At 36.6% G+C, this 27,840-nt stretch overlaps 1 protein-coding gene across 3 annotated transcripts in view; it reads left to right on the forward strand.

Moving 5' to 3' along the window:
- Positions 1-8,510: 8,510 nt before the first annotated feature.
- The window catches only part of ptpn11b (protein tyrosine phosphatase non-receptor type 11b), a 60,046-nt gene continuing 40,716 nt past the window's right edge, over positions 8,511-27,840 (forward strand). Inside the window, exon 1 of one of the 3 annotated variants that reach the window (XM_049462730.1) lies at positions 8,511-8,685. In XM_049462730.1, the coding sequence (XP_049318687.1) occupies positions 8,672-8,685 (14 nt within the window). In that variant the 5' untranslated portion in view covers positions 8,511-8,671. Of the gene's footprint in view, positions 8,686-23,446; positions 23,539-27,840 lie in introns of those variants that run through there. The other 2 variants (XM_007246268.4, XM_049462731.1) reach the window with 2 other exon arrangements.

Raw genomic sequence — 27,840 nt, forward strand, 5'->3', positions numbered from 1 at the left:
CCTGCTTGTTCGTTTGTTTGTTCTTTTGTATGACATTTAATCCTTAATCCTTCCTTCTTTCTGAAAGGTGCTGCCCAAAAAAAAAAACATGAGTAATTGTATTTTAAAGGCCAACATCATGAAAAACTAAGCCTGCATTTTCCTCATTTCTGCCCTCAAACAGTTTGACATATGTTACAGTATCAAAATGTCATGTTCGCATTGCTCCAAGGGCCACGGATACTGTGACTCGAGAATCGTGAGTTCAAAACCCGGGTCATGCTTCCTCACCATCAGCAGCCAGAGGAGATGGATAGATGGCGCCATAGCCATGGGAAGTAGGGTGCAGCACCCCCTGTTGGCTTCAGTATGACTTAAAAATACCTGTAGCTGTAAAAAAAAAAAAATAGAAACTAGCACATGTTCAGAGTCACATTTTGAATAGTTTGGATATTGACGTTCTAATGAAGTAAATAGAATAAATCACTCTTATTGTGATGCTGGCTGTCATCTGTCATAGATAATGATGCCACACTGGTTGCAGTGATGTGATAAACTTCATGCATGTCATAGTGCCCACTGCAGTTCAAAATGAACAACAAATCTTGCCATTCAGCTACCAGAGCCCCGAGAGAGCACAATTGGCCTTGGTCTCTCTGGGTGGCTAGATGGCGCTCTCTCCCCACATCACTCCAATGGGTGATGTCCATCATCACAAGGTGTCAGCAGCTGTTAAAAAAGAGACCATGGCTGACTTCACATGTATCGGAGGGGGCATATGCTAGTCTTCACCCTCCTGGTGTGTTGGGGCATCAATAGTGATGGGGGGGGGGGGGGGGGGGGTGGGGGGGGGGGTCTTAATGAGTGGGTCGGTAATTGAAAATGGGAAAAAACAACAAATAACTACTCTTTAATGTTTAATTCTCAATCCAGTTTAGATATATTGCTATTGGGCTGTCATACAAAAAGCTTGTATGTACTAAATGCTAACTTTACATCAAAAAGTTAAACCTTACAAACTTCTTATGGAAATCAGAGTAAAAAGGTTTTATTTCAAGTAATTTTGGAGAATTTGAGGATTTCTACTGGTCAAATTATCATGAATTTTAAAAAGAACTATGGCCAGATTTAAATAATGTAAAATGACATAATGGTGACAATATGGACACTATGCAATATGTGCTGCCTAGACTTTGAAACACATCTGCAATCAGGGGACTCTAAAGAGGAACCTGGAATTGTGACAGCTTCTCCTTTGTCCCACTTGAACAAACAAACTTGTGATAACTTTTTGTTGTTGTTTAATTCTAAAATTCAGGACTTCTGGATCCACTTTTTATCTATGGTATGAGACAAATTCAGTAGCCTGTTATGGGTAGAGACTTCATTCAGTTCAATTTCAGCACACCACCCTTTGTAGTACATTTATCTTAGTTTAATAAAAAGAATGATTTTGAAATAATTCAGAGTCTGATTGCTTTGAGCACAGCAAAAATACCTGTACCTTCACTGACATATTTGGCCCATTAATGGATTAAGAATTTGACACACAAGCCGTACTCTCTTCTTAGACAGCTCGCATTTTAGGAAATCCAAATTTATAAATGTAGAAACTCCACAGAAGTCCAATAATTTGTTCAAATATGAGTGAAAGTAAAATACTGTGAAATTCACTGCTGAATTACGCACCAGCTATCGCCCTCCTAATAGGTCAAATAAAACGTAATCCAATATGGTAAGCTCAGGCTCGCCTAAAAACTCAAGGACACGATCCTATCAAAGAGCTGAGTCTTGTGACAAGTAATGGAAAAACCCATTTGATTCCGCTGGATGGGAAATAAGGATGAAATTATCTGTCCGTAGATGAGCAGAGGCCCCTGTCTGTGTTTTTATGCTCCCGCTGGTGTAATAAAGGGGCCTTTTTACAGCTCGTAACAAGGCCTCAGCTGTCTGGCCACATCAGCGGCTCTGTGCCTTCCATTGTTTCTTCTGTGAGTTTTTTTTTTTTTTTTTTAGGTTTGGACCAGAGACTCCTTAGGCACTGAAATCTCAGACACATCCTGGTTAGGGTCCGGCCTTCCCCCTGCCCATGCCAGAGCATTCTTTACTGCATCAGGACTGAAAGAGAAGTAAGAAAGAGTAGGGCTTACTTGCTAACTTTTTTTAGCAACTCATCTTAACTTGCTTTGGGTTGTTGTTTATGATAGCACATGCTAAGCTAACTTTGCTAACAAACTCTGTTTTGGTCACAAATCTCATTTCAGTCCAGCCAACAATATCCAATTGGCACTGATGAAGGATGATAGAGAATGACCAACACAAAGTGTGCAGCAACAGATTCAGAGCTTCTGTCTTCTGTATGATTCACCACCCAAATAAAATCTGCTCTGTGGAGTCCTGACGACTGAAGAACAGGGTGAAAGGAGGATAATAAAGTATGTAGAGAAACAGATACAGGAATACAGTCTGTCATTATAGAACTACAAAGTACGATATGCACTGTGGAGCTAAAAATTGGACAAGAGAGAAGAAACAATGAGGCGGTATTAATGTTTTGGCTGAATGGCGTGCAATATACAGCTCTGGAAAAAAAATAAGAGACCACTAAATTGAAAACCTCTGGAATATAATCAAGAGGAAGATGGATGATCACAAGCCATCAAATCAAACTGAACTGCTTGAATTTTTGCACCAGGAGTAAAGGCATAAAGTTATTCAAAAGCAGTGTGTAAGACTGGTGGAGGAGAACATGCCAAGATGTATGAAAACTGACTAAAAACCAGGGTTATTCCACCAAATATTGATTTTTGAACAATGTTAATTTTACTCAAACATAAACCTTTAAATAGCAAAATCAGAGAAACTGACTGTATGTACTAAATATAAAAAAAATAAAAGGTGGTCTTTGTCGGCTGCATGGTACTGTATTTACACTAGCTAAATGAATGGCTACTGTACTCCATTTATTTCATATAAATACAGAATATTACTATATTTTAACAGCTTATCATTATGACAATACAGTAAAATACAGCTGTGATCCAGGTGACTATAAACTTTTCTATAAACTATAAAATGTTCTATAACTTTTGCAGTGAAAGATTCTACATTGCTGCATAAAACAGGTTTGTTCATCGTTCCCAATATTTCCTATTCAGACTGTGATATGCAAAGAAGCCCTTAAGTGCGTCTTCGGGAGTGTGTTAGTGTGCGTGATGTGAGCTCACATGTTCCACATGACTATATGTGGGAGTTTATCCTAATATGCAAATGATTTTCTATACTATCACAATTAATCACACTGTGTTTTTCTGTGTTTGTTCTGGTGAATCAGTGTGTTAAATAATAAACTGGCCAAAATAACGTAACTGATTCATTATAATTCATTACGCCTTTAAACCCTGTATGTAGGTTTAATATACCCTGGGGCGCTCCACACAATCTCAGAAATATAAGATAACATGATATGAAACATATATTGTATAAGAGCTATATAATAGTGTGTGTATATGATGAAAACTGTACCTTAAACACCTATTATCTACTGGATGATATTAATTTATGCATGTGTTCTCTACTGTCCAGGAAAGCCTTTCTACTCTATTTTTAAGCATTGCTGTGAGGATTTGATTGTATTCAGTGACAAAAGCGGTAGTGAGGTCATAACTCATAATAGAGTTTAAAGCCCAAAAAATCCAGTCCAAACCAGCCCAAGCCTTTGTAAGCCTGAGCCTGAAGTAAACCCTACATTTTTTTTAGTAAGTAGAGCGTTAAAACTGAGCTTTTTAAAATCATTTTCAGGCTCTGTTGAAAATTATGTTAATTAACATTGCAACACTGAAGAAGCATAGACCTATTATTTAATAAAAATATTTATTTCTTTTAATATAAAATACTTTCTGAACGAACAATTTTTTTATTTTAAATATAAAGCCTACTTTCAAAACACAAAAAAACAAAAATAAGGCTATGCACTGCACACCCATTGAACCGAAATAGACCAAGTACAATAACATCATTTAGAATACTTTCATCTACTCTAATATAATTAACAATGTGTGGGTCGGGCTTTGGGTCAGGTTGGGTTTGAGCAGAGAATCTAAGCTCTATAACTCACTCAACTTATCCTGGAAATACTGAATGGAGCACCATTATCAATTCAAAGAATACAGGGCTTTATACCACTCTGACTGACCCCTGGCTTTAGGCAGCTCTAGAGGGTCTAGAGGGTCCTATTCTATTGGCAGTACTACTCTACAGGGATTAGGTGAGCTAAGTGTTTGTGTGTGCATTTACATATCTGTGTAGCTAAATGCATTGATTCATTTAAAAGGGGTGTCCACAAACATTTGACCACATAGTACAATGTTTAACCAAAGGATTAGTTTGTGAAAAATATTTCACACTTCTACTCAGTAATAAAACTTTTGTATCCGGACTGCAATTGAAAAAACAGGAGGACCAATGCCTTTCTAGATTACATGACATCGCGTTCAGTAGCTCCTCCATTTCCACTCGCTGTTGTGTTTACGTGGATGTCCATGGAAACATGTGCCTGAAGTGTAATTATGGTGCGTGGAAGTGGACAAATTTTATTAATTGCGAGGAGACGAAACTTAGAGATGTTCATTCGAACGGGACTAAAATTACTGGAGGACCACGGACTTCAGTGAAAAACAGAAGTCTCAGAGGATGTGTTTTTCTCAGAGGATGTCTGAGAAAAACACACATGCATGGTCATTCTGGACGGGAATAAAATCACAGAGAAAAAATTACCCCAGGAGTCTCTGAGAAACTAATCCCACTCGGATAGGGCTTAAAAGCACTAAAGAACTACCACTGAAGTACCACCCCTCTGACAAGAGGATTAGCACCGTAGTGATAGTAAAATTGTACAAAGTTTTTCAAACAGCAGTGAAACATATTGACTCCCAGTCACATGGAATTAGACAATTTCCCCTGTTTAGATCAAGCCCTTAATTTGTGGGTCAGACGTGATAAACTGGCGAAGTGCCTTGTGAACGCAGCTGTAGAAAGCAGTAAGCAGTAGGCCAGTGGAACAAACAGTTACTAATACACTGTTTGCTTTGGCCCTCTTACCTCAGTATAGAGAGCAGAGCAGCAGGTTGGGTGCTATCAGTGGACAGACAGACAGATAGACAGACGGGGGAGGGGTAGAGAGGGCGAAATCGAGAGAGAGAGAGAAATCCATAGATGAAAGCCGGCTGTTTGAGACAATTGCATAACCCCATCCCCTGGGCAGATTAAGCTTGGAGGGGGGCAGTGACGTGAGCACTGCCATGGCATCACTGCCTCATGGCCTGCAGCCTGTGCCCACAGCTGCCACCTGCAAATTGCTTTCTATTGCAAACTGGATTCAGACTGAAAAGAAACAGATCAAATTAAACTAGAATATGTGTTTTTTTTTAAGTGTGTAAAAGTCACCCCTGATAACAAAATATACAGTCACAGCAAAGAAAACAGCCAATTTATAGAGATATCAATTTTTGATCTTCTTTCAAACAAGAATCTCAAGAAAAAGTTGATGTTACTGCACCACAAAGTTAGGACTGACAACTAATACTATGTAAAAAACCCTTTAATTCGTACTATTTGTACTGAGGGAAAAGTTATCCAGTTCTTACTTAGGTAAAATCCTTCAATTTCTACTAAAACAAAATGTCCTCTAATTCCTAATTAGGACAAAAAATATCTAACTGAAGAAAATGTCCTTCAACTCCTATGAAGGAAATAATCATCTAATTCTTACCATCGAAAATGGCATTTTTCTACTGAAGCAAAGACTCCTCTGTTGCTACTTAGGATAAAAAGTGGACTTATTCCTACTGAGAAAACAACAACTGTTCATCCACACATTGATTTGTTGGCATCTACCTCAAGATAAAAGCAGAACTCGTCACTGAAGATGACCCACTGCGATTCTGAGTCACTTTATGACAGTCTTTTGTAGCAGTGTTGCAGTTTTTGACCTGGCGATGTTGACCTGGTAAAGGGAAGTCATTGTAATTATACGTGTGCTTGTTTTTTGATAGAGTATTTATACTTCTACTAAAGTCTGGGTCTTTAAATAATTCAGTACTTCTACTTAAGTGTGGTGTTTAATTAGTCACTTTTTAACTTACTCAAGTCACTTTTTGATAAAGCACTGTTACTTTTAGTCAAGTCACTTTTTTAATAGATCACATACTTCTACTGAGGTCACTTTTTTGATAGAGCACTTGTACATCTACTGAAGTCACTTTTTATAGAGAACTTATACTTTTAGCCGTCACTTTTTTAAAAGACCACTTATGTGTTGTGTCAAGTCACTTTTTTGATCGAGTACTTGTACTTCTACTCAAGTCTGGGTCTTTAAATAATTCAGAACTTCTGCTTAACTGTGGTGCTTAATTAGTCACTTTTTAACCTACTTAACTCATCTTGTGATCAAAGCACTTGTGCATTTTGTCAAGTCATTTTTTTGATAGAGCACTTATACTTTTAGTCAAGTCACTTTTTTGATAGAGCACTTATACTTCTACTAAAGTCATGTTTTTGATTGAGTTCTTGTACTTCTACTCAAGTCTGGGTCTTTAAATAATTCAGTGCTTCTACTAAACTGTGGTGCTTATTAGTCACTTTTTAACTTACTCAAGTCACATTTCTGATAAATCACTTGTACTTCTACTGAAGTAAGTTTTTTGATAGAGCACTTGTACTTTTAGTCAAGTCACTTTTTTGAAAGAACACTTGTACTTCTTCTGAAGTCACTTTTTTGATAGAGCACTGGTACTTTTAGTCAAGTCATCTTTTAAAAGAGCACTTATACTTTAATCAAGTCACTTGTACTTGTACCTCCACTCAAGTCTAGGTCTTACTTAAGTGTGGTGCTTTATTAGCCACTTTTTAACTTACTCAAGTCACTTTTTGATAGAGCACTTGTACTTTTACTAAAGTCACTTTTTTAATAGCTCACTTGTACTTCTACCTAAGTCACTTTTTTGAAAGTGCACTTGTACTTCTACTGAAGTCATTTTTTTGATAGAGCATTGGACTTCCACTCCAGTCTGGGCCTTTAAATAATTCAGTACTTCCACTCTGGGTCTGGGTCTTAAGTGTGGTGCTTTATTAGTCGTTTTTTAAGTTGCTCAAGTCACTTTTTAATAGATCACTTGTACTTCTACTTAAGTCACTTTTTTAATAGCTCACTTGTACTTCTACTTAAGTCACTTTTTAATTGATTATTTGTAATTCTACTCAAGTCACTTTTTTAATAGATCACTTGTACTTGTACTCAAGTCACTTTTTAATAGATCACTTTTACTTCTACTCAAGTCACTTTTTGATAGAACACTTGTAATTCTACTTGTCACTTTTATAATAGATCACTTTGCTTCTACTCAAGTCACTTTTTGATAGAACACTTGTACTTGTACTTAAGTCACTTTTTTAATAGATCACTTGTACTTTTCCTCAAGTCACTTTTGTAATTTTACTTGTACTCAAGTCACTTTTCAAATAGTGCACTTGTACTTCTACTTAAGCCACTTTTTGATAGAACACTACTTGTACTCAAGTCACTTTTTAATAGATCACTTGTAATTCTACTCAAGTCACTTTTTTAATAGATCACTTGTACTTGTACTCAAGTCACTTTTTAATAGATCACTTTTACTTCTACTCAAGTCACTTTTTGATAGAACACTTGTAATTCTACTTGTCACTTTTTTAATAGATCACTTGTACTTCTCCTCAAGTCACTTTTATAATAGATCACTTGTACTTCTACTCAAGTCACTTTTTGATAGAACACTTGTACTTGTACTTAAGTCACTTTTTTAATAGATCACTTGTACTTTTCCTCAAGTCACTTTTGTAATTTTACTTGTACTCAAGTCACTTTTTAATAGATCACTTGTACTTGTACTCAAGTCACTTTTCAAATAGTGCACTTGTACTTCTACTTAAGCCACTTTTTGATAGAACACTACTTGTACTCAAGTCACTTTTTTAATAGATCACTTGTACTTGTACTCAAGTCACTTTTTTGATAGAGCACTGGACTTCTACTCTAGTCACATTTTTAATAGATCACTTGTAATTCTACTCAAGTCACTTTTTAATAGATCACTTGTACTTGTACTCAAGTCACTTTTTAATAGATCACTTGTAATTCTACTCAAGTCACTTTTTTAATAGATCACTTGTACTTGTACTCAAGTCACTTTTTGATAGAACACTGGTACTTTTAGTTGTCATTTTTCTCTATAGTACCTTATACATCTCTGTTAAGTTCTGGGTGCAGCTGATTGTGCTGTATTTATTTCACTGTTGTTCACTGCATATTAAACAGTATTCTTTTGATTAGTGATAATATTATACTCTATCTTCAGATAAACAGCATGATTCTCTGTTTTTCTGGGTTGTTCTCAGGTTGAAAGTCTGTCTGGCTGTGAGAGGAGGTGGAGTGTGTGGAGCTGAGAGCGGCTGGGCTGCCTGTCATTCGCTGTGAGAGTGAGTTGTGGCAGCAGGAGAGGCGGAGTGAGCTGCAGAGCTTCAGCTCCTCTAAACGCCCTCCCTCACACACTTACACACACACATACAGTTCCCCACACACACACACGGGGGGTAGGCTCTCTCCACCTGACTTTCCCCTTCCATTCAGCGACCTCTGACAGCCGCTCAGACCGCTATGACGTCTCGTAGGTAAGTTAAAGCTGGCGGTTCAGGCGGGGGTACACCGGGCTCTGCTGGCTCGCTGTAACCGGGAGTGTCGCTTCGTCAGGCGGACACGCTGAGCTACTTCTGACCGGGGGGCTTCCAGGACTCCGGGCGCCAGTACAGTGGATTATTACCGTGTTAAACTGCAGTTATGCGGTCAGGAGGTTAATGTGGCAGCGTGTGAGTCTTTCTTCCCGGGAAAGTTTTTAGCGTTAGCATTTTTGGACATGCTAGTAACGACTGAAATGATTTGTACTGTTACATAAACTACTGTAACGCAGTACTGTAACAGTACTGTAATGCAGCACTGTAACACTAAAGTATTGCAGCACTGTAACTTAGTACAGTAACGCAGTATTGTAACATAGTGCTGTAAAAGTACTGTATTGCCGTACTGTAATGCACTACTGTAATGTGTTACTGTAACACAGCACATAGTACTGTAACAGAACTGTAACACACTACTGTAACATAGTACTGTGATGCAGTACTGTAACACACTACTGTAACGCACTAATTACACTACTTGTAATGCACTACAGTAATGCAGCACTGTAACATAATACTGTTGTGTAGTACTGTAGCGTAGCACTCTAAAATAGTACTGTAACACACTACTGTAACATAGTGCTGTAACGTGCTATTGTTGTGCAGCACTGTTACATAGTACTGTAACACACTACTGTAACGCGCTTTTGTGACAGTACTGTAATGCTCTACTGTAACATAGTACTGTAATGCAATACTGTAACACACTATTGTAAAGCACTACTGAAACGCAGCACTGTAACATAGTATTGTAACGCACTACTGTAATGCAGGACTGTAACACAGTATTGTAATGCTCTACAGTAAAGTAGCAATGTAACATAATACTGTAACGCACTACTGTAATGCAGGACTGTATTGCACTACTGTAACACAGTATTGTAATGCTCTACAGTAACGCAGCACTGTAGCATAATACTGTAACACACTACTGTAATGCAGGACTGTAACACAGTATTGTAATGCTCTACAGTAATGTAGCAATGTAACATAATACTGTAACGCACTACTGTAATGCAGGACTGTATTGCACTACTGTAACACAGTATTGTAATGCTCTACAGTAACGCAGCACTGTAGCATAATACTGTAACGCACTACTGTAATGCAGGACTGTAACACAGTATTGTAATGCTCTACAATAACGCAGCACTGTAGCATAATACTGTAACACACTACTGTAATGCAGGACTGTAACACAGTATTGTAATGCTCTACAGTAATGTAGCAATGTAACATAATACTGTAACGCACTACTGTAATGCAGGACTGTATTGCACTACTGTAACACAGTATTGTAATGCTCTACAGTAACGCAGCACTGTAGCATAATACTGTAACACACTACTGTAATGCAGGACTGTAACACAGTATTGTAATGCTCTACAGTAACGTAGCAATGTAACATAATACTGTAACGCACTACTGTAATGCAGGACTGTATTGCACTACTGTAACACAGTATTGTAATGCTCTACAGTAACGCAGCACTGTAGCATAATACTGTATCGCACTACTGTAATGCAGGACTGTAACACAGCACTGTAATGCACTACATATAGGGTTAATCTAAATGTTCACTTTTTTCACTTGTTCATCAAGTGCTGAATCCTTAATATTACATATTTGTACCTAAATAACATATTTATATTTGTAGGGACTTAACAATAAGTTTGTTTTCTGACAGATGTTGACTCACTTACATTAACATCTGAGATTGTATTTGAGATATAGCTGAGATTGTATAAGCACTTATTGGAAGTAGTTATGTTATTATTGCCTCTAGAGCAGGCTAGACAACAGTTACAACACTATATGAGGATTATCAAGCCAGAGGAGGAAAGAAAGAGTGCTGAAATAGGCTTCACAGACAGGGTGATGGAGTGTTATGAAACTTGGGTTTGCATTGTGGCTTTAAAAAGTGTGTAGCTATATATTAAATACAGATATATAAAAATACAGATTGTAGTTATATTATATAGCTGAATGTCTATAGGAGTCCTAACAAAGTCTGCTTTGTGTGTATGCTCATTGGGTGACTAGCTATATTATTGTTATAGTTGAATATTGTTATAATGTCTGTGAATGAACAAGGTCATGTCCATATATTATGTGATAAGGCTTTACAGGCCTGTACCATTTAAAGGGATATTCACTTTTATTATTGATAACATACAGCTCTGGAACAAATGAAGAGATCACCTCAGTTTCTGAATCAGTTTCTCTGATTTTGCTATTTATAGGTATATGTTTGAGTAAAATGAACATTGTTGTTTTATTCTCTAAACTACGAACAACTTTTCTCCCAAATCCCAAATAAAAATATCGTCATTTAGAGCATTTTTTTGCAGAAAATGAGAAATGGCTGAAATAACAAAAAAGTTCATATTCATAAAGTTTTAAGAGTTCAGATAACAGTATTTGGTGGAATAATCCTGGGTTTTCATGCATCTTGGCATGTTCTCCTCCACCAGTCTTACACACTGCTTTTGGATAACTTTATTCCACTCCTGGTGCAAAAATTCAAGCAGTTCAGTTGGTTTGATGGCTTGTGATTATCCCTTTTCCTCTTGATTATATTCAATTTTTAAATTCTGTAAAAATCAAAGAAAGTCATAATTTTTAAGTGGTTTCTTATGTTTATCCAGAGCTGAATATCCTAAATAAATAAAATAGTTGTTTTTAAACAAAGTAAACTTACAGGCACATTCACTTTACTGAGATCTTAATGGAAAGTAAAGATGTGAAAATGGGCTTTAAAGAGGTCAGCAAAAAACATATATTGTACGATAAGTGGCAGGCCTAATTGTACAGTAGGTCTCGGATGGCTCTCAACTTCCTTTGTAGTGCATATGATACATATGTAATAAGCTATGCCTAATGTTTCCAAACAGAAATACATTTGGGATTTGGCCCTTATGCTGCCTACTGCACATTCAGTATATACATTATTAAGGTGTAGAAGCCATAGTTTCATAAAACATTTAGCTATCCAGATAACTAAGTGCACTATACGGGAATCAGTGTAGTAAAAAGTTAATGTCAGCTCACTGAGCTACTGAGCTGTTTGTGCCAACAAATACACATTTTTATCAGTTTTTAATAGCTTCTGTGCCTCTGCCCCCCCCCCCCCCCCCCCCACACACACACACACACTACGTAGTGGTGTTAAATACACCCAAACAGAGGGCTGTGCTGCTGACCGTTTAATCTGAGAGGCCGTGTGTTTGGACAGGTGGCTTGCCTTGGTCTTGGGTAAACAGTAGGACAGGAGCACGGGGACAGCGCTGTCTGAGTGTGACAAACCAACAGTGCATCCATACGTTTACTCTGTAAATGCAGCGGCAGGTATAGGAATATGCACTACAGCTTTTACTTTAAGTGCAAGTTTCATAAGCACTGGCTTTCAAAATCTGAAGCTGCATCTGACAGTGCAATACATTTTTATTTGTATTGAGAACTCATCTATCTTCAAATGCACAAGTTGAAGACCATACTTTTTCTGCTGTAAAAATGTCTATCAGGTTCTAACCTTTGTCATTCTGCATGAGATGAACTTTATCACAACTAATGTCTGTTACTCTAATGTAATGTATAGCAAAAAAAGGTTTCCATGCATCTTGGCATGTTCTCCTCCACCAGTCTTTCACACTGCTTTTGGATAACTTTATGCTACTCACTCCTGGTGCAAAGATTCAAGCAGTTCAGTTTGGTTTGATGGCTTGTAATCATCTGTCTTCCTCTTGATTAAATTCTAGAGGTTTTTAATTAGGTAAAATCAAAGAAACACATCATTTTTAAATGGTTTATTTTTTCTTTTTTCAAGAGCTGTATATCAACTCTGAGGTAATGGTTATTTAACAAAACAGTAAGTTTAAAATGATGCGGTATGATTAAAAAAAATTGAAAAATGTTTATTGAATGTTTCTATTGGAATTTGAATAAATTGTTTAATTATAAATTAGCATTTTCTAAAATAAGTTTTAATTTTGTAGGCCATACACTTTTTTGCCAAAAAGGTTGTAGTGAAAATGACACTTTAGTTTGATTTGATTGTCGGTCCTATATATAAGTATTTTTTGAGTATTTTGAGTGTGATTCAATTGTAGCTATAACTATAACATAAATATTAGGAGCTAAAGGCTTTTGCTAAAAAAATAATGAGCTCTGCTCTGATTGGCTGGCTTGCAGGAAGTGCATAGCATAGCTCAGTTTTCTTTGTAAGCATTTTGGCATAACCACTGTAAATATTAGTTGTAATCATTCCTGAATTATTCTAGATAGTGTTTTTTATTATCTTGAGGTCCAGTTGTCATGGTGTGCTGTTAGCTAGCGATTGAGGTTGTAGTAGGGTCTGCTGGGGTCAGCTTTTAAACTAGCACAGTTGTGTTTAGCCTTGAAAAGCTTAAACTAGTGGACTGGGAGTACCCAGTGAAGATTGTTATGTAATAGTTTTGTTATGTAATTTGTTTTGTTTTGCTCTGTTTTACTTATTTAGAGACATAACAGAGTTTGAGGTGGATTTTATGTCTCTTTAAGTAGGATTTAGTAAGAATTTAGAATTTAGGGCTCCTCCTAGAGAGAGGGAGAGTAATTTACTCTGCGCTCCACTACCAAAGCAGCACGCGCTGCGCACATGCATTTCTGGACAAGCTGAGAGATACAGAACCATCACTGAAAGTGATAAATAATGTGGACTCGGTCGAGTCAGTAGAGTATTAAACAAATGTAACACAGTTCCCACAGTTATGTAGTGCAGATAGCAGCAAAGATAAATATGTTTTGTTTTCTTTTGCAAGTCAGTAAAGCATCGCAATGATAGAACTCTAATTATTTAGCAACTGAAGTTTTACATCATGTAGCACATATTAAATGTTCTATATACCTTCAGCAACCTCCCACAAGAGGATTTCATTGCGTTTGAAACATAATTTTCCTCCTTAAGGGAGAACTCTGGTGTAAAATGGATTTTTGGTCTAGTAAAACATGATACAAAGTACTTACCTTTGATAATTAGTTCTCCCACAGCGTTCTAAGATCCAGAAATTTTAACAGTTTGTCCAAACACTCTTCAGACTGGAAGACACAGGGCGTAATTTGCCCCAATAAATCGCTTTTTCCACCGTTATTCAGGCTCAAAGTAGCTCCACACCTCCTTGCTAGAATCCGGAGAGCCTGGTGTCTGTCATTATCAGTACAAAGATGGCGGTGCATGGAGCTGAAGCTAGCTAGCGTTATAGGATGTAAACAGTGGTTTTTAATAAGCTTCTTGTGCACTTTTTAAGTTATTAATGCCTCATTTTAAATGTCAGAGCTCATCAGATTCTAGCGAGGAGGTGTGGAGCTACTTTGAGCCTGGATAAAGGTGGAGAAAGCGATTTTTTGGGTAAATTATGCCCTGTGTCACCCAGTCTGAAGGGTGTTAGAATTTCTGGATCTTGGACCGCTGTGGGAGAACGGAGGTGTGCTAATTATCAAAGGTAAGTACTTTTTATCATGTTTTACTACATCAAAAGTCCATTTTACACCAGAGTTCTCCTTTAAGAACACTTTAACAATATTGGTTCAAATGATTCTGTTAGAGAATAAATCTTGAAGAGCCCCTTGTTTAGAATGTAGGCCTCAAACTTTAAGGCATTACTCAGAGAATCCAGGACTGATAGTAGCAGAGATTGTACCCCTAAGAGGAAGGAAGCTGGAGCTCCAAATATTTATCTCCTCGGCCGTTCAAATAACGAAGCGTACTCTTTTTTTGCCGTTTGAGTGAATTCCAGTCAGTGCTCTGTCATCACGATTGAGATCATGATACAGCACATGAGTTAACGCTGCCATCTACTTCCAGGCTTTGTCCAGTCTGGTGTTCCCCCTTCCGCCAGACAGCGGGTCATAGCTTCCCTGTTGCTAGGTGTCATCATAACAGTTCAGTGCTTTAGATTTAGCTGGGAACGCTGTGAGGTGTTCCAGTCTCGGGAGCTGGGTTGATTATCAGTAGATCTGTAGAGTTCTGGCAGTCGGGTCATTTTGAGCGTGTGTTCTCTCGCTCACTATTTTTGTCTGAGAGCCGCTGTTGATGCGTCAACGTGAAAGCAGGAGGGACAGGACTTGTGAGTCAGCCCCCGAAACCATTTTTGAAGTCAGGAAAGCTGCCAACGTGGCGAGAAGAGATAGCCTCTCCAAAATTTCCAGGAATTGACTCGGTACTTGCTGTGACCAAGGCCGTGTTGTTGTGGTATTTTATTAGTAGGATGTCATTCCCGGAGAACACCTCGTCCACATTAGCTGTAACATGGGAAACAACAGCTATGGACTGATAGCTACAGCAGTGTGCATGTTTTGTTTTAATTAACTATAAATGTTATGGTGATGAGGGGATGATTCTTATCCTGGTAAAAAGCATGTATCACTTTAGAAATGGACCCTTAAAATAAAGTGAGCAGTTCCCTTGTTTATTCCCACAGTCAGCTACAGCTCAGAGCTTGTAATTAGGCCTATATTGGGCTTATATGTTATATATTTGGTGTATTTTACTGTTTTACCTGACTTTTAAGACTAGGATATGTAAATAATCTGTGTTCTGATTGGTCAGTAGTTTTGACTTCTGTGCAACTGCAAAAAAATAATTATGAAGTAAGAACTGAGTGATATATTTTTCTATATAATAAACTTTTAAATGATATTGCTCTTTTATGGCAGCTAATCTGATTTAGGCTAAATAAGTAGATTTAGGTAAAGGCTTTGATTTGATAAAAATCAAACATTAAAAATCTTTATTAAAATAAAAAAGTAAGTCAATTTGACTGTGATTTGACTGTGATATGGACACTTTAATTAGGTTATTTTACAATATTTCACAGATTTATCCTTGTGAAAAGCACTAATCACTTTAGAAATGGACCCTTAAAATAAAGTGTAACCAAACTCACATTGAGAGCACCTCAGTTCCCTTGTCGATTCTCACAGTCAGCTTACAGCTAGAAGCTGTTAGTTAGGCTTATAGGTCTCATATTCTATATACTTGTATATGGTGTATTTTATGTAAAGGCTTTACTTTTGTGACGTCACAAAAAAAAAAAAAACAATCTATGCAGCTAATTGTCCGTGGGTTGTTTGGATTAAAGAATTAATTTAAATATGTGTTTAAGATTTTATTAAATTAAGATAACACACTTCCTCAAACCCTTTTATTGAAAATAGCAAAGAAAAATTCATAAATTAATTTAAATAACAATCTAAAAAAAATGATATAGGCACTTTAATTCCGCTATAAGCTAAATAGATGGATTTATGTGAATGTTAATTTTGTGACATAAAAAATAACCCTCAATATATAAAAAATGGGCCATTGTGCACATTATATATTATATATATATATATATATATATATATATATATATATATTATATATAAACGCAGAAAAAAGCCTTTTTTTTACAAACCTCTAAAAAAGATATGTATCAGTTCCTGTAATGTGCCATGTAATTAATGTAAGTCAGTGACTTTTTTAAAATACTATAAATATAGAAAATGTGTTTAAAATGTGTTTAAATTATATCAGTATATTATTGCAAACACAAGGACACTTTTTAAATAACATGGGTCCTTTATTGGTTCTATCTCTAGTTTACCCTGCGGGTCAGAGTGTGGACTTATCAGTGCAGCTTTTTTTTTTTTTTCACTTTTATCCAGTTTTATAACCTATTCTTGTTTATTTTCTGTATCAGAAACTGTAGCTTTAATTGCTAATTTATAACTGTGTCCTAATAAAGGGTCACAGCTAATACTTGATCCCATTCCTTGGAGTTATTTCCACTGGAAGGACTGTAATCAGCTGTGGAGAATCTGAACGTGGTCAGGGACGTTAGATTTTGTTTCATATGCCCTTGGTCTGCGCACGCTGAGACGTTCAAAAACGGCAACATATTTCTCCCCCCAGTAAGGGCAGAGCTGGGTTGGTGTCCGGGCAGGCTTGTGCTATTCCGTCTATGTGTATCAACTGATTTAAGCCTACGTTTAGGGGCTTAAGACCCTTCTTAACTCGAGCTACGGTCATTCTCTGCAGTGTTTTATGCAGTACGCACCCTTTAGCTCCAGAGCTAAGACGGATCTCTTGTTCTTTTTCTGTTTGTTATGTTAAATATTTTATATTTCTCTGGTTCTGGGTGGGACGGCTTTGTAGAGCGCAGTGTGTGTGTGATACAGTTAGGGGTCTGGGCCGGTGGGGGTGGTGTGGGGGCTTTGTTAGTCTTATGTGCAGTAGCATGATCAGCTCTTCTAAAAATATCAGTAACAGTACCAAAATCCACCCGGCGTGCTGCGTCTGTGACCGATATAGCCTGGGAGGGCTTTGAAGCGGAGCAGGGGGCTCTAAGAATATCACCTTTTTGTCACCAGGCCTGCCTCTTTAAATAGCTGTCTGTATTGAACTTGAGACATTATGTAAGAGGATAGAAACAGCGCTCTCTCTCTCTCTCTCTCTCTCTCTCTCTCTCTATCTCTCTCTCTCTGTGTGTGAGTGCATGTGGGCCCCCTCTCTCTCTATCCTTTCTTTTTCTCTCATTCTCTCTCACCCTCTTACTCTTTCTTTCTCTTTCCTGTTACACTCTCATTTTTTCTCTCTCCTGTCTCTTTTCCTCTTTCTTTTCCTCTCTCTTTCACTTTCCTCTCGCACTCTCATTTTCTGTCCTCTTTCTCTCTCTCTCTTATCCTCTTTTCTTTCTTTTCTCTCACACTTCTCTCTTCTTTTCTTTTATTTTCATAATTTAAAATGATCTGTCTCTCCATTTTTTTCACTTTTTCCTCTCTTTCGTCCTTTAAACTTCTCCTGCTAGCTTTCTTTCTCTCCTTTTCTGTCGTCTTTATTTCATCTTACTCTCTCTTGTACTCCTCTCTGACTTTCTTTTTCTCCCTCTCTTCACGTCTCTCTATCTCCTCTCTATCCACTTTTTCAAACTTCTCTTAATAGTTGGTTCTGTCTCACTTTCTCATTCCTCTCATACTCTCCTGCTTATTTTGTACTCTTTCCTTCAAGTTCTTTTACCTTCTCTTTCCTTGCCATTTCTTTTTCTTTTCTTCCTCTCTTTCCCTCATTTTTTAACATTTCTCTTTCTTTCACTTGCTCTTTCCTACTTTTTTCCCCCACTCTCACTAATTTTCTCTCTTTCTCACTCTTTCTCTCTCACCCTCTGACACTGTCTTACTTTTTCCTCAAGTTTCTTTCTTTATTTTCACCCATTTCTCTGAAAGTAATAACATTATGTAAAAGACAATAAACTTTGTATTTAATACTTAAACACTACATAGCTTAAATGGTATAATAAGTCATATACAATATTGAAAATATTGGCAATATATGGCAATATGTCAGTACAACATCCATCAAACATCCAATGTATGAGAAGAATATTAAAAATGTAATTTGTGTATCAAAGATTAGAGTAAAACAAATGGTAATGGGTGGATATAATTGTTAATATGGTTGTAATGTGATGCTAAAAGTGAACAGTATGATTTTAACTTTGTATTTAGCGAAAATGTTTTACTAAATGTAATTTGACATTGCACAAAACAATGCATGTCTTGCAGTGTGATTATTGCACATGTGTACATTCTGATATCGATGCTATATAATAAAATATAATTTTATTTATTCCATTTTTGGATACACAGAGAACATTATTATTAGTAATTGTGCCATTTTGATCATTTACTGAAAATTCCTGTATTTTTTTTTGGTATCACACTATATATTGCTAAACAACAAAATATCACAAAATCATTTTTTATCCAATATCGTGCAGCCCTTTAACTGTATGTTAGTAAAATCTAACCTGTTACTGCAGAGGAATGTGTTGAGAAACACTCAGACAGAGTGTGTGGTTAGATAAGACCCGCTGAAGAAAACTGTAAATAACCACTTTGACTGGCTTTAGTGTCCGGCTCCATGCTGGCGTTGTGTACGTCGCTGCTTTTTGGAAAATGTGTGTTGCTTTCTTGCCTGTCTGAAACCTGACCTACTTATCTCATTAGATCAGTGTATCAGTGGCTCATTATCACCTCTGAGAGTGGAAACTTGCTGTCATGGTGCTGTAATTAATGTGCTTCACGTTCAGTAGTCTGCGCAGGGTTTCCACCTGTGTTCTGTTAAGGGGGCTGAGGATGTGTCTGTGGATATCAGTGTCTAATGGCTCGTATTATGGCATGAAAAATGATGTCATGGGGTGGCATTTATCTGAATTTATCTGACCCTTGGGAGCTCTTACTTAGGTTTAACCCCTTAATCTAGGAGCACATGATATATCAGCAGCTGATACGTTCTGAGAAGTGTCAGCTTGAACCTTGGAGCTAGCAGTGTTGGCCTTAGCTGCTGTAGTTTACACCCACTTATTTGGAAAAGAACGGTAAACAAAGCGTGCTTGTCTGAAATGGCTGCATGGGAAAAAGTTGAGAGCAGCAGAAAAGAGGCTGGTTTTACAAAAGCTAATTCTGCTAAAGCAAAGGTTGAGCTGACCTTGTGTTTTAATTCTGAGCGTGTCTGAGTGGTTAGATCTTTTTGTAGAACAATACATTTGCAATCAATTCCATTTAGAACTTATTAGAACTTAGACAGCATTACCAGCAGGCCAGTAATGCCTTACATATTGTATAACTGCTAACATCTGTGCTAAATCTCAAGCTAACTAACTTCATCAACTGTTCTGAGGTAACGTCTGTCTGTGAGAGTTAGAGAGAGAGCACTGATCTAATTTCAGTTAGCGGTGTTGTTTTTTGCAGTGTGTTTCTTCCTGTGGAAGGTTGATTGTTTCAGTTGTTTGATCATGCTAGCTTATGTCAGAATCTGTACAAAAAAAGTGCTTCAGTTAAATTGGCTCATTTTATCCTTCAACAAAAAAAAAACAGTGGATTAATACGGTTTTCGAAATCTATGCAATGAAAAGATTTACGTTTATGTTGTAGTTAAGACTCAGTAAGAGTCAGTTATAAAATACTGGTTAAATGAATCTCAGCCTTCGCTATGGGCAAAACTAACACTTTGAAATAATTAACACTGTGCAAAACGATGTAACTCACGGTAAAACTTGTCAAACTTACTCTTTAAGCAGAGTGGCACCCTGTGCATTTGCAAGACAGCCTTTGTTCATATTTTGTGTTTTTTTTTTTTCTATTAATATATATATATATATATATATATATATATATATATATATATATATATATTAGGGGTGGGCGATATGGCTCTAAAATAATATCACGATATTTCAGGGTATTTTTGCGATAACGATATACTTGGTGATAGAGGAAAACTAAAATAATTCATTCATTTCAGGAATAAAGTATAATAGTATAACAGAATAATCATAATGTGGCAAAATAAATAATATAGCATAAAATAATATAATGCAGCAAATAATATTGCAGAATATTTAGTGCATGCATATAAACTGCAAACTAAAACAATTATACAATAAAGTATACAATAAAGAGTTTCTTATATACAGTAAATTATTAATATATTTGTACGTATCTGTTTACATTAATAATATTGATTTGTATCTACATGTACTATACCTTTGTATATATCTTTATATTGTATTTTTGCATTTTTGTACAACATTGTAAAACATTGCAAATGGCTGTAAAGAATCTTCTGCCAAAAGCAAACGACAAAGTAAATCTCTTCAATTGCTTTTTTCAGCACCACTTATCATCATGGTCTATGTTTTCTAAAGTTTCTTTGAATAACTCTAGTGGATGGAAACATGACTTAAAAGGATAAGCTAATCATTTGCTAGCTTGCTAGTTATGTCTTTGTAGAGGTAGGGCTCACACTAGTAATAATTACAAAGGCTATTTATGTCTTTGGAAAAATGAATCAGGTTTTGTTAAAAGTTTCCTGTTTAAGTTTAGTCTAATCAGGAAAAACAGTCCATCAACAGCAAACAGTGGCATATACTGTTCAGAAAAACGACAATGGAAAAGTTAAAACCCACGTTTTGTTATCGTCTGTTTCTGCATAAAAGCGGTAGATGCCAGCTAGATAATCGACTACAATAACCCTTTTACAATCTCCATGTTGTGCTAACCACCCACATAAACCACATGAATGTACGAATGAGATAAACGAGACAGTCCTCGTAGAAAGTTACCCTCCTCCCCCCTCCCCCGCCTGCTCTTGAAAGCAGCATTAGCTTTGACAGAAGCTGTAGCTCGTCACAGCAGGTAACTGTGCTTCAGTTACAGGATTTAGATTAGTTACAATTTTACTAGAATTAACTTTTTTTGTATAATTTACTGTAGTGTTTATTAATTAACAGTATGCAGGTAAGGGCTAGTTTGGGAGTCTTTTATATTTAGGCATCAAGTTGAGGATAAAACATCACTTTAGGCATTTCAAGCCAAATGAGTGTGATATGTTTGTTTCTAATTACTTCATGTGACTCGGATCTGGAGTGTATCCTGAAGTGGTTTCAGTGATTGCATTTGTATCTGTTTTAAATGCGTCTTGGGTGTGTTCACACTCATACTCAAGACACATTGTAATTACAAGCATTTGCTCTTGATATTCAACTGTGTTTTTTAGTCTGATTGCTGTGTGATATGGAATATGCAAATTTGCTTGTTGCACAGCAATTATTACTAGTGTTTCAATTGTACTGGAAGTGGTTTGGGTTGTCATATGTTTACTGGAAAGACAGATGCATTTTACTCTACTGTAAGGTTTGGCTCAAATAAATGTGTATTTTGAAATGTGTATTTTGAGTCATCCTATTTGTATCTGTTTTAAAAGCATATTGGGTGTGTATATACCTGTATTTTTATACAGGTAGCCCTTAAATAAGTCTTAAATAAGGCCTCAGACCTTAATTAGCTTAAAAGGGCTATGGCTTGTTCTTCAAACTGCGTCCTAACAATCCCTCTTTTCTCCCTATGTGTTAAAATTCCCAGTCAGTTCATATGAAATACTTTATGGTCATATTGTATTGACCACCTTTTAAAAAAGAGGAGCTGCATCTGTGGTTGAACTGTTTTTGGAGGGAAACCAACACCAGATCACTGTTACCAAGAGAAATGGTGTCAGGTTCTGTAGGGCTTTTGGATAAGATGTAAGCCTAAGAGCTAAACTCTGAACCTCCAAAGTATCCACTTAACCATTGCGTCCACTGATGTTGGTTTTCTCTCCACAAATTGATAAGACCAGACATATGGACATTTGGGTGGATGTTTTACAGTTAGCTTCTAAAACCATAGAACATGGGTTGGCAATAGGCGGCCCGCGAGCCAGATGTGGCCCGCGAGCTTGACACATCTGGCCCGTGAGGTTGTATGAACTATAATGAACGATAATTTTAAATTGGTGAACTTTTGTTTACATTCCTCCCCTCTCTCTCTCTCTCTGTCGCGCTCGGCGTGACTTTCTTGGGCTTTCAATCTCCTTATAAGGGCTTTTTTTTTCAGCCGTGTCCCAATTCACTAGCCAGGGCAGCTGTAGAGTATTCGACCGCGACCCTGACGAGGAGTGGTGTGTTTATTTTTTTTTATTTTATATTTTCTTCTTGGGTTTACCTCATTTGAATTCATCTCTTCTGTACATGGGTTCAACAACCCTCTGGGCTGGAGAGCTACTAGTGTTTAGCGCTCCCACTACACATCCCATTGCACTTCATTTTTTCCCAAAACAGATTTTTTTTGTGCCCCGCCACGTAATGGCTTGGCCTGCAGTCAAACTTAATTGCCGATCCCTGCCATAGAAGTAGGATCTCTCCTTTAGAAGGTGATAGATACCCACCACCCCCTCCCCCCGCCTGCTCTTGAAAGCAGCATTAGCTTTGACAGAAGCTGTATCTCATCACAGCAGGTAACTGTGCCTCAGTTACAGGATTTAGATCAGTTACAATTTTACTTATATGAAAAATGATCAAATACAAGTGAAGAGTTTACTGTAGTGTTTATTGATTAACAGGATGCAGGTAAGGGCTAGTTTGGGAATATTTTGTATTTTAGTTTATTTGAAGTTTCTGTACTTCCAAAAGGCATCAAGAAACTTTGGGAAGTTTGGGAAACTTTGTAAAAAAAAAAAAAAAAAAAGCACCTTTCCAACTGTTAGGTGTGCTAATGCATTGGGCTTGCGTTGCAGCCGGTGGCACAGGGAACATTTAGTCACAGAAAAACAGAAAAGTGAGGAAGTATTAAAGGGGTGCACACTTCTAACAGTTTTGAGTGTCCCGCTCCTCCACTTCATTGCTTTATTGGATTGGTGTGTGGACATCTTTCTCCATGTTCAGTTATATATATATATATATACAGTATCTATTTGTTGAAAAGCAGAAGATAAAGAGAAGGAGAATGATTTCAAGCGCAGCCACGCAGTGTGTGCTGACGCTGTGTCACGTTCAGCCTCAGAGCTGAGTGTACGTGCATGTGTGTGTGTGTGTGTGTGGGTGGAGATGGGAAGAGAGAGAAAGAGAGAGAAAGAGAGAGAGAGAGAGAGAGAGAGAGAGAGGGAGTGAGTGAGTGAGTGAGGGATGGACAGTTGCTCAGCGGCTGATTGTACTGGCTGGCCCTCCTATCAGGGCGGCTCACGCTCATCCAAATCCCAGATTAAACACCCCCCTCCACCTCCACCACCACCACCACTACCCTACACACACCCCCGCCTCTCTTTCCAACCAGCAGCACTCCTACAAGTCCCTGCCCCCCCCTCCCTTTTGCTCCTTGTGTAACTGTACTGAGCGTGGATTACTAAGCTCTGAGGCGAAGCAGGGGGCTCTGACAAGCTCCGGCCAGAATGGTGAGGTAGGAACATGAGCGATTGCTTATCGATAGCTCTCTGTCCATCTGTCTTTTCTTCTGTTAGCTGCAGCGTCCGGAGCGCTATTGCCAGAAACTAAGTACAGAAACAGTGCAGCTGCAGGTGGATGTACTGAGTGGAGAGCTGGAGAGTGTATGAGTGTGTGTGTAGAAGGGTGTAGAAGTGTGTTTGAGTGTTTGTGGGTTGCTTGCTGGAAAGCTCCTGAAGAGAGAAGGAAGAAGGCGCTATAGACAGAAGCTGAGCTGGATGTCATTGGGTGGAGAGCACCCTGGGGTCAGGATTACTGCAGGCCGGCAGCGAGGGCTACTGTTAGAGGGGGTTGAACGGGGTGAAGGAAAGATCCTCAGCACCCAGAAGGTGCAACAATCTGCACAGTATGCAGTTTTAGCAACATATACCCTGGTACTGTACTCAGGTACAGTCGTTGCAGTGTGTCACTTATCCTAGTAGGGGTGGGCGATATGGCCCTTAAATAATATCACAATATTTTATGGTATTTTCACGATAACGATACTCTTGGCGATATGACAAAACACAGAATAAAAAAAATATTTATTTTAAGAATACACTACTGCAACAAAATGAAAATTAAATTTCACTATTGCATACAATATGGTATTAGCATACATTGCATATAATATAGTATTAGTTCTTATATCCCTACTGTAATGCAGGAAAAACAAGTATTGTCACACATTTTAAATAGCATAGACAGCTGCATTTTTAACCCCCCCCTGCTCATTAACTGCTTTAATGCAAGCTTAAACATCACCTGATAACCTAATAGTGTGTAATACTGTAATAAGCAACAAACTCCCCTATAGGAATAATCCTAAATATGTGAAGCCAATGCTGTTGTATCACTGTGTTTCTAAATTTCAGACAATATGATATAATTCTGATTGACGTGAACAATATCAAGTCAAACAATACAACGTAAAGACCATATAAAATACACAAAAAAGGACATACACACTGTAATAAACATCAGTCAGTAACAGATGCCATAATATATGTGTAAAAACATATTGAAATATCGGAAATCATATCAGTGTTGTTGAAACATTGTATATTGCAATATAAACAGCTCTGGAAAAAATCAAGAGACCACTTCCGTTTCTGAGTAAGTTTGAGTAAAATGACTAAAAAAAAACTTTTCTCCCAAATTTCAAATAAAAATATTGTCATTTAGAGCATTTATTTGAAGAAAATGAGAAATGGCTGAAATAAGAAAAAAGATGCAGAGCTTTCAGATAATGCAAAGAAAACATGTTCATATTCATAAAGTTTCAAAAAGTTTAGAAATCAATATTTGGTGCTATAATCCTGTTTTTTTTATCACAGTTTTCATGCATCTCGGCATGTTCTCCTCCACCAGTCATACACACTGCTTTTGGATAACTTTATGCCACTCCTGGTGTAACATTGAATACATTGACATATTGATTGCACACAATAGTCACATTGCAATACATGCTATATTGGGTGCAGTGCCAAATTATAATGTAGTGTTACACAGTGTTTGTATCAAATTGAAACAGCTATACTGCAACATAATAAATACACGTTATATCGATATTGACTTTATATATATATATATATATATATATATCTGCTCAATATGCTTTATATTACTTGGTTAATGTGTGTTAATATGTTGCATCATTGCCTTCTGGTGAAATCAGGTGAACATTAGGGGTGGGCGATATGGCCCTAACAAAAAATCACAATATTTCATGGTAGGTTTGCGATAACGATATTCTTGGCGATATGACAAAACATAATATGACAACATTAATATTTCAAGAACACCCTACTGCAACAAAATAAAAATTAATGACATTTTAATATTGCATACAATAAGATATGGCACACCCTAACTGAGATATTAAAAAATACAAGAATTTTCATAAGATTGCAACAAAAGTCGATGATCCAGAATGTTGTGATACTAATAATGCACTCCATATATCTCAATATATATCCGGAACTGAAGTAAAATAAATGAAACTGGACATATATAATCTTTAGTCTCTAGTAGATATTTAATGGGAAATGAGAACAGTGGAAATTTTCCTTTTGCTAAAAACAGCTGATGTGATAATTAGGGGTGGGTGAAATGGCACGATATTTAAGGATATAATATTGTTCACGATATTCAAAAAAGTTGGCGATATTATCACGTTCGATACGATATGGCACACCCCTAGTGAACATTCCTGTATTTTGTAATATTTCTATATGATATAGTGCAGAAAAGCTTAATATTGTGCAGCTATACTATAGCTATAAGATGTTTTAATTGGTAATCTTCTACTATTTGCTTTTAGGGTCATGTATCCTCTGTAAGACTCTGTGTATCAGGTTCAGAGACAGGACTGTAGAGCTGTGAATGTATAGAATATTGAAGACAAGATGTGAATGTGGACACATACTCAGAGGACATAGGAAACGTCAGACCAGGCATGTCACAGCGAGTGAAGAGTAATGGCTGTTGTTGTCATGCAGTGTTCTGAAATGTTGGTTTGATGTCTCAGAAAATATGTAACATCTAAGAATGGCTGTGGACGGTTGTGTCGTGGGGCACATTTCAGAAAGCAAACGTATTAAACACAAACAAACAGACAAAACTTTAGCTATAAAACAACTTAATCTACTTTATGTGAGAACTAACTTCCGACTGGTTGCGTTGACACTGATATGCAAATCAAAATAAATTTATATAAAAATTTATATCAGGAAAAACATTTTTTTTTGTAATTCAAGCTTCAAATACATATCTTAAATGATGCCCTGCTTAACTGTAAACTTTGTTGCAGCTTTTGTATAGCATATAATTCTTATATAAGATCCCGTATTTGATACTTTTTACATTTATATTTGTTAAAATAGAAATATTTCTACATGCTAAAAGGTAAAATTTTTTTAACAAATCTATATTTTACTTTAGAATTAAACATTGCTTTTAATATCGTCCCTTACAAATAATATAATGTCTGCAATAATATAGCAAGAAAAAAACTCTCTTTGAAGTCAATGTAAAACAATTTTATTTTGTAATCATACAGTTCATCATATAATGTCAAAATGTTAAAATCAGCAGAATTGTGTTTTATTAGAGTAAAAAAATGAAGTATATTTGGTTTACTATGATATTGGTCCTTTAAAACTCAACTCATTACAAACATAGAATGGAATCAAATATAGAATTAATAAAGACAGAACTAAGGTTGCATAATGTATTTTTTTATTTTTGTTTTTTTACTACTGCAATTTAGAAAATGCAATACCCAACTTAGATTACTTTATTTATATTTCTTTATTTTATTTCTGAAAATGTTCAGTCCAATACACTTTTTAAAATCAGATTCTGATCACAGCAATGCGTAAAAAACTAATTTGACCTTTTCAGAATAAAAAAAAACTGACTGTTCTTTAATAACGTAAAGTTATATTATAAAAAAATTGTATCTTCCAGCCTATGTTTCCTGCACCTATAGGTCTGCTACAAGACATAACACGACAGGAAGCTGCCAAATGGAAATATGTGTTTAGAAAGATGATCACATGCATTTGCAGGATGTAGTAGTGCTGTGGCCTGGTGTTATGAAGCTCAGTTATAAAGAGGATAAAAGCAGCTGACTGTAGAGAGAAGAGTGAAGAAGTATTTATTCATATTTATTCTGTATATCTGTATATAGAATAAAGTGCTTCAGGGCTTCAGATGTGATGCTCACTTTATATTAAATAGAGCAGCTAGTGACTGTAAATAACTATGATTCACCATCAGGGGAAAATAGAGACTTTTGACAAACATAGAATCATACAACATGAGTCACGGAGCAGACGAACGATGAGCAAAGATTTCTCCCCATGAGTTTCACAGTCTGTATTAATAGCAACTCATTTGTTAGTCTAAAAAATGCAAAAACACCCCTACGCTTCTCATGTTACATTTTTGTTTCATTTTAAACACTTAAATGTAGCTGTAAATGTGTGCTGTGCTTTTCTGATCTTTGTGAAAAAATATATTGTATTGGTTTATAGTAGATGTTTGCTAAATTTTATTGAATAAACATTTAATTAATAAAATAATAGTATTGTTGCAAAAACCCACCCACATTTTCAATGTTCATATTTTTATCATTTTAATCACACACCTGTAGCTATAAAAATATTCTTTTCACAAGTGTCAAAATGATTATTAATGGCTACTGATTCGTTATTTTTAAATAAATAAAAAACAGAATTCAAAAATACAGCTACATTTTTCACATTAAAAAACG

The sequence above is a fragment of the Astyanax mexicanus genome, chromosome 13 (genome assembly GCF_023375975.1).
Source record: "Astyanax mexicanus isolate ESR-SI-001 chromosome 13, AstMex3_surface, whole genome shotgun sequence".
NCBI lineage: Eukaryota > Metazoa > Chordata > Actinopteri > Characiformes > Acestrorhamphidae > Astyanax > Astyanax mexicanus.